The following is an 8,202-nucleotide window of genomic DNA, read 5'->3' on the forward strand; positions in this document are numbered from 1 at the left end:
AAGATATTCCTAGCACACCTTGGGAAGACATTACATTTTTGTGGTGGTTAATAGATTTAGCAAGATGGCTCATTTTATCCCGTGTCATAAGAGCGATGATGCTTCACGCATTGCTGATTTGTTTTTCAGGGAAGTCGTGCGGCTACATGGCATACCACGAACTATCGTTTCAGATCATGACACTAAGGTTCTGAGCTATTTTTGGAAAAGGTTGTGGGCAAATCTTGGAACGAAGCTTCTTTTTCCACTATATGCCACCCACAAACCGATGGACAAACTTAAGTTATCAACCACACGCTATCCATGATGCTCAGAGCAGTTTTAAAGAAGAAATTAAAGATGTGGTAAGAGTGTCTCCCCCATGTGGAGTTTGCATACCACAAGGAGGTACATTCGACCACTAAATATTGTCCTTTTGTAATTGTTTATAGTTTTAAACCTGCTGCTCCCATAGATCTTTTGCCTTTGCCAATGCAGGAGCGAACTAATCTTGATGCAAGTAAGCGCGCTGACTTTGTGAAGAAAATTCATGAGAAGACCAAGGAAAACATTGAGAAGATGACTGAGCAATATGCCAAACGAGCAAACAAGGGAAGAAAGAATTTATTGTTTGTAGAAGGTGATCTTGTGTGGGTACACCTGCAGAAGGATCATTTCCCGGACCAGCGCAAATGCAAGTTACAACCACGTGGAGATGGCCCATTCAAAGTGCTTGCAAAGATCAATGACAATGCATACAAAATTGACCTCCCGATGGATTATGGTGTCAGTCCAAGTTTCAATGTGTGTGGCCTCTCTCCATACTTTGGACCATGAGAGTTGAGGATGACTCCTTTTCAAGGGGGGGGGGGGATGATGAGGGCACCAGAACCATCAACAAGTCCTCACCAATTATAGGTCCAATCACAGGAAGTCGCGCTAAACTGATACGTGACCAAGTGAACGCTAACTTAAGTTTACCTTGTAAGCTTGATGAAACAACTATGCTTTCATCTCCATTGTTGTTGGTTGAACTTAGGTATCACTTGGAAGAAATCCAACATCCTATGAGCTCTTTAAAGAATCGATTTGAATAAACATGTTTGAAGAAAACAAGTTTCAAGTGAAGCTGATGCTATCAGTTTTTACCTCTGATGTTTCATTGCTCCACACCTCTTTTAAAGGAGAGAACGGGCTATAGGGGTACATCACCAGAAGCTACATAAAATTTACTTTCCAATGCAAAAAACCTCACATCGTTTGAAGTTGTGAATCAAAAGTTCTAGTCATTCTCGTGGTGTCCACGTTGTCAAGGCTTCGCAAATTTCCGATGAGCTCTCCAACAACTCCCAAAGTTGACTGCTTATTCTCCCAAGAAAGTCATGCAAAGCTGGTTACTTATGAAACCTTTTCACACCTAGATAAGGGGGGCTGTCCCTACTATAAACCCCCCCATCATTCTAGACACCTTTTGTCAAACCATTCAGCTACAAACTTATGCAGCAAGACTGCTAGAGATATGAGAGATCCTTACTACCTTTGCTCTTGTGAGTTCATCCGGATTCGCGAGAAGGATCCTATGGTTCCCCCTAATTCATGCTTTACGGTTCCGACCGTTTTATGTGGATTAGTCCCGGTTTATGGTTCTAAGATTGTTCGGACAACGGGTTAAAGTTCTTGTAGCTTCGGTCAGCCATCCCGACATACGGGTTGCATTCAACCTTGACAGATATAAAGCTAGTTATCTCAGCTACTTGTAGCTAGCTATCCTCCCCGGTTCGATCCTATGACGTGAAGATCGGGCCACCCTCGGACGTGAACTTGTTCAGCGGGTTTGCACCTATCAAAGAGAGAGGGGGGGGGGGAGAGAGAGAGAGAGGAAGGGAGGGATTGAGGGAGGGAGGGAGAGAGAGAATGTAGTGTGGTAGTAGATAAATAGGGGCTTTGGAGGGAGTGATGGAGGGAGAGAATGTAGTGTGGTGGTAGATAAATAGGGGCTTTGGAGGTTCAAGTGGTGCATAGGTGGTCAGATGGATGAATGATGAAGATGAAGCGTAGTAGATTTTATGCATACCATGATTGTGTTGCTCATATGTGAATTGTATTTGTCGCTTCATTCACCTCATGTTCATATTTTAAATGCAGATGGACAACGGTGTTTCGGGAACTACTCCAAGGACAAGGAGGTGCTGCTCGGCAAGAAGGGCAAGACGGTGGTGGAGCTCGTCAATGCCCCCAAGAGGCTGAAGAGTTGTGGCCATTTCCATGAGGACTATGGCCTAAGCCACTTCTACAAGGTCATTGTTGCACCCATGCTAGAGTGTGTGCCGATTCCAATCGAGTCCACCAAGCACTTGACCACCGTCCATGCTGAAGATTTGATAGCACTGCATTATCCCGTACCATTGTTTGCCACTGGGGGAATTCTGAATATACATCGAAAAATGAGTACTATGTGCAGAACAAATAAAATTATGGGGAGAATCCTGAATTTAAATTTTCGGAATTGTATTTCTTTCCACAAGGAAAAAAATACTACTACTTGAAATGGGCAGTAAAATCGGAATTATATATAGATAATACTGTATAGCTATAAAAGGAAGCATTTACAGGTAAGATCACAAGGCCTCGTTCTTCATATCAAGCCAAAGAAGAAGCCTTCGAGGGCGCCCAAGATGCCTAGCCTGCTGGGCAGGCTCCTCACTTTCATACACAAATCCACTCTTGATGTACAGTTTTTGTGCCGCCTCGTTGTTGATGGCAACATGGACATACAAATCTGTTATGCCTGCAAATATTTGTGTTCGCATCCAACTTGAGAAATTGCATTAAGGGACAAGAATTTCAAAGGGTTTAAGAAGTGAAGTAATTATCATACTTCTGTCGATCCACAAAAACTGTTGCGCAACAATCATATGATTCAACTAAATCGGAATAGATCACATATCTTGAGTAGCAACATATGTTTGTACAGTTGTCAGAAAATGGTGAAAGAACACGTTTGATAATAGATGTTTCGACCTGAACATAAGAAGCACGTTTTTGTACAACCGAAAACTCAATCTATCAGTATATATTGTCATGTTGCAGGTAATCTAACTACCAAGTACCAACTAAGGATAGTCTAAAATCAGCTAAATACTTAAAAACACGTTAAGGAAACTAAATGAAATGAACTCACCCCATTGACGAGCAAGCTTCTTAGACTTGTCAACCAATGCATAGCCCAGTCCGCATCTTTGGAGCTCCTTAGCAACACATACGTTGCTCAGATATGCCCGTGTATGGCTTGATTCAGTTACCTATTAATACAGAATAAATATTAAAAATAAAGAATCTTTGAAAAAGCAAAACAAAAGGATTATAAGTAAATTAAAATAAGCATTTTGCATCTTGTTTGTACTAATATAATTAAATAGATACAGGATTAGATAAGGATATTTGACATGGCAACTACTGCTTTATAAAAATCGTCATTTAATACAAATTTAGACAATAGAACTGCAAATGGTATCGAACCAACTATTCCAGAACTTCAGTTGCATCCAGTAAACCCTCTCAATCTGTTGGAAACTTACCCCTGGCCTCTTTCCAGTCAGTTCATCTGGTAGCCAGAGGCACTGATTCAGGTCTAAACTACCAACCACTATTCTCTCTTCCCCATCTTCAACAAACTGCATATGTCAGAATTCATAGGTTAACCTCTAACATTGACAGATTATTCCTGCTAGAAATGAATATAATCAACCATAGACTTAAACACATGCACATCGAAAAATCATACCGAGACCAAGAAAGGCTAAGTGCATTTTAATTTTTGATGAGCAAAGGAAATTGTATCTAGAAGAACAGGACATATTAACATTTTATGCTTTCTGCACATGACAAGTGAGAATCATAAGATGAATCAAAGTAAGTCAAGGGAAAATGCACGTTTGCAATTATCATTCTTATTTAGGTTTTATGTCCAAGTGAACACAGAAGAATGCCAGGGCAATTAAAAAGATTCTGCTACCCAGATTTCTATGGTCTAGCTAGAGCCGAAATAAGTGCCTATTCAAGGGCACAGCGTCTATATTACCATTATACCTTGCATGTTGAACAAAGCTCCTCTGCTGGCATCAACGATGGCAACAGTGGCACTGTCCCATTTATACAAGAGACTCTCCGAAAATTAATCATATTCCCAGAAATCCGATTTTGTAATGCTTCATATTCCCTCTCTGCCAGACCTTTCCTGTGATCCTAATAGAACTTGACAATAAGTAAAATTAAATTATTAATTCATAAATATGATGATTCAATGATGCATTCAGGGAAAGAAAAAAAGGAAGGAAATGCATGGAAAGTATAGAAGGAAAACACATACTATAAATCCTCAAAAGAAAAACACACATACTATAAACATAGAAGGAAAGCAATTTTGAACAAGGTTGCACCGTTTTGCAACTAGATGACTGTCTACTAACTTTAGAATAGACTTGGCCAGAAGGCAGTGAATTGAGCAGAAATAAAGTAGTATGGACTATAAGAATAATTATAGTCAACACTTCGTTCTGCCTGCGAAGGAAAAACATGAAAACATGGCCATATCTGAATGAATTTGCCTTCACAACTTAACACCATCCAACACCTCTTTTAAAACAATTATCACTGAAAACTTGGATTTAGAAAGGGCATAAATTGTGATCCTGGGAACAAGGCTGTCAAGTTCAAGTCCTCCTGAAGTCACTCTTCCTATTACGAGTACTATTGATACCGTGTTACTCCTAAATACTCTATCTTACTTACACCAGCAACATTTTTTTCTATACAAGGATATTCCGGATCGGTTATACTACTGGCCTTCATAGAACTGATGAAAGGAAAAAACAAACAGTATACACTAGCAAAATGGAAGCTCTCATTATTATAATCACAAACCAATGCATGTACATCAATTTCCAAGGTCGTGTCATCTACGAGGCCAGGACTGATTTTGCGTGTTTGCAAAAAGAGATCAATTTTGGCACACTATCGTTCGGGAAACGAACACCCAGATCTTTGGTTGCCTCCTCGCTTGTTGGTACTTCTCTGAAAGCTAACAGCTCACATGGCACACAAGCAGGAAAGAGATGGATATATGAGACTGATTGAAGGGATGGATCACCTCGGCCCCGACAGTGTCGCGGGCGTACTCGTAGAAGGTGCGCACGCGGAGGCGCACGGCGGCGTGGAGCTCATCGAGCGTGACAAACTCTCGGATGGACACCGTGCCGGCGCGGTCCTCCAGCAGCAGCGGCGCGCCAGCAGCGTCAACGGCCGCTGGGGCGGAGGCGCGGCACCGGAGGCTCGGGATGGCGAGGCTGCAGCTGCGAGGAGCGGCGCGGAGAGTTGCGTGGCGGGATGTCGGGGCCGCTGGAGGGGGGAAGGGCGGCAGCAGCCGCGACGCCGTCGCCATGGATCGGCCACGGGCGGCTGTTGGTACTTGGTTGGTTGGTTGGTTGGTTGGGAAATGGAGTCGTTTCCGCCACACCTGCCTGGCGGACTGGCGGTGCGCCCGAGTGGATGCGTCGACGCAAGACGGAACGGGGTACGGGTACCCGTTACTCTATCCCGACGGGTAATTACCCATTGGAGAACGGGTTTGGATCAATTTTAGCATCCACGGATAATTAGGCCTTATTTGCAATCATAATAGATTATGATAATTTAGATTATAAAAATAGATTATATAATTTGATTTATAAAAATAATTTATGTGAGCATGTTTGGATGTCAGATTATATAAACTGTACGAGAAATCTAATCTACAACGTGCGCACGGCTGCGTTTACATGGGCGGACGTTCGAGCGTTCGATCCACTGCATGTCACGTTCATGGTCCTATCTAATTAGATCGAAGGGGACCGCATGCTTGGGAGCCATATGATCGAGGAAATATTAGGGGACCACGACATATATGGTGTGTTTGTAGCACTTTACAGCATGTGCCTTTTGTCCTTTTCACTTTTTCTATACTATCCCTCTTGCATAACGGTTAACCTTTTTATTCTACTTTGTTTCAGGATTTTACTCTACTCTTATTTGTAACATACCAAGTAAGTAATGATTGTGTTTTTTTTTTGTTTTCTTTTTCGACATTGAGAAAATATCTTATTTTTTCAGTGCAGCCACCCATAGATGCATAACAAAATTTCAAGACAAACTACATTGTAGAATTAAAATGGCAACCGGCTAGACAAGCATAATAAAAAATCCCTAACAACTAATTGTTACCAAAGTCGAAAGCTTTATCAAACAATATGACAACTTAGTACATACAAACTAACAAGCACGACAAAACGCCATGGCAATTATGTTTTTACAAACCTTTGGCAAACTTTTATGAAATGACAACTTGATACAATTAAACTGGAAAACGTGAGAAAACATGGTGACGACTAGGTCTTACAAGTCATGGCATACTTTATTAAATGGCAACCTGATAGAATTTAATTGGCAAGTGCAATAAAACACCATGACAACTACTCCCTCCGTCCGCTAAAGACTGCACGTTTAGTGATTTACACATAGATCAAGGAAAGAGCTGACTTTGCTCCCATGACCTAATTAACACAGAACATTGAAAGACACATGTGTGCATGCAACCAGTGAAAAAAGACCATTAAATGAATATTGGTTGCATGCAGTAATTAAGGCAGAAATCAAAGGGGCTAAAATGAGCATGCGACCAATAACTAGGCTACAAGTTGATGCATGAGTCAATTAAGGACGGCTGGATAAAATACAATATGCATTGGGGTTGTAGATTAACACTCTTTCTTGGACAATTTATAAATACTAGATGTCCGGTCTTTTCCGGACGGAGGGAGTAGGTTTTATAAGCCTCCAAGAAACTTTAGATACGAGAACTTGATTTTAAACTAGTAAGCGCAAGAAAACATGATGACAACTAGGTCTGACAAGCCACGGCATGCTTTATTAAACGACAACTTGGTAGAATTTAATTGGTAAGTGCAAGAAAACAGTATGACAACTAGGTTTTACAATCCTCCAACAAGCTTACGATGCCACAACTTGATTTTAAATTGGCAAGCACGGCAAAATAGCATGGCAACTAGGTTTTACATCTTGTCACAAAACTTCATGTAAAAAAGACAACTTAGTAGTATGAAATTGACGAGTGGGGCAAACACTATGGAAAATAGGTGTTAGAAATTTGGCAACGACCTATACAAGAAGAAGAAATCAATGCAAATGAATTTTTTCCTTAAGCTAATTTTTGTTCTGGACATGTAAACATTTTCGTACTTGGTCAGCGATAATCCTTGTAAGAAAAAGTCAAGAACACACAACACAGTTTTGTGAATAGCGGCTGATGGCCTTTTAGTGTAGCTAGCAAGTTTGTATTAGTGGCTGCCTGCAGTAGCTAAGCCTATGACGTGACATATGCATTAGGGGCCTACTACTGCATGCTCTACCAAGACAGCTGGTGCATGCTCCTTTTCTTTACTACTTTGCATCAGCGATGACAGGAAGCGTAGCTCTAGCTCAGGCAGTGGTAGAGAGTGTGTAGAAAGTGCCGCACGACAACGCATATATGCAGCGCCGCTACGTAGTACGTTCATAAACTGTAATCCAGGTTTTACATTGCATAATGACTTGTCTGTCCTCTGTTTTTAGTGACTACTAGCAAAGCTCCCCTTTCTTATTCTTCGTAGCGTCCATAGCAAAGAAGACATCCCTGAACGGCTAGCTGGCTCTCGATTCTTGAGCAAGCTCCTTCATTGCAAGTAGGATGTTCATAGATGAAGAAAAAGTAAAATACAACGGAGGTCCTAAAAGTATTTAAAGTGTGTTAAGGAGGTCCTAAAAGTTTGAAATCGTTCACCGCGGGTTATATGTGTATTTTACGCATGACTTTTAGGACCTACTTAACACACTTCGAATACTTTTAGGACCCGCAGTGAACGATTTACACATATTTAGGACCTGCGGTGAACGGTTTCAAACTTTTAGCACCTACTTGACACACTTGGAATACTTTTAGGACCTCGGGTGTATTTTACTCATGAATAAAAGAGTCTTTGGGCAAGTGGTTCCGGTAGCTTAGCTGGTTAGAGCAAAACAAGCAACAGATTGAGCAACTAGCATGAAAGTCGTAGCACGTTAGCATCAGTCGACGGTAGCGCAAGGGCTAAGCAGCCTCCTACAGCACTATGTGACGCAACACACGAACCG

General features: G+C 41.4%; 1 protein-coding gene across 2 annotated transcripts; it reads right to left on the reverse strand.

The window, feature by feature from the left end:
- Positions 1-2,371: 2,371 nt before the first annotated feature.
- Positions 2,372-5,510, reverse strand: LOC123424404. 2 transcript variants are annotated; one of them, XM_045108017.1, is made up of 5 exons: positions 5,129-5,507; positions 4,069-4,224; positions 3,558-3,653; positions 3,161-3,281; positions 2,452-2,767 (listed from the first exon to the last, which is right to left on the reverse strand). In XM_045108017.1, the coding sequence occupies exons 1-5, from the start codon at positions 5,417-5,419 to the stop codon at positions 2,598-2,600; spliced, it is 834 nt and encodes a 277-aa protein (XP_044963952.1). In that variant the 5' UTR covers positions 5,420-5,507; the 3' UTR covers positions 2,452-2,597. The 2 variants fall into 2 exon arrangements, with proteins under 2 accessions (XP_044963960.1, XP_044963952.1); XM_045108025.1 differs by lacking the exon at positions 3,558-3,653 and having other exon boundaries at positions 2,372-2,767; positions 5,129-5,510.
- Positions 5,511-8,202: the final 2,692 nt, after the last annotated feature.

This window comes from Hordeum vulgare, chromosome 1H (genome assembly GCF_904849725.1).
Source record: "Hordeum vulgare subsp. vulgare chromosome 1H, MorexV3_pseudomolecules_assembly, whole genome shotgun sequence".
Taxonomy (NCBI): Eukaryota; Viridiplantae; Streptophyta; class Magnoliopsida; order Poales; family Poaceae; genus Hordeum; species Hordeum vulgare.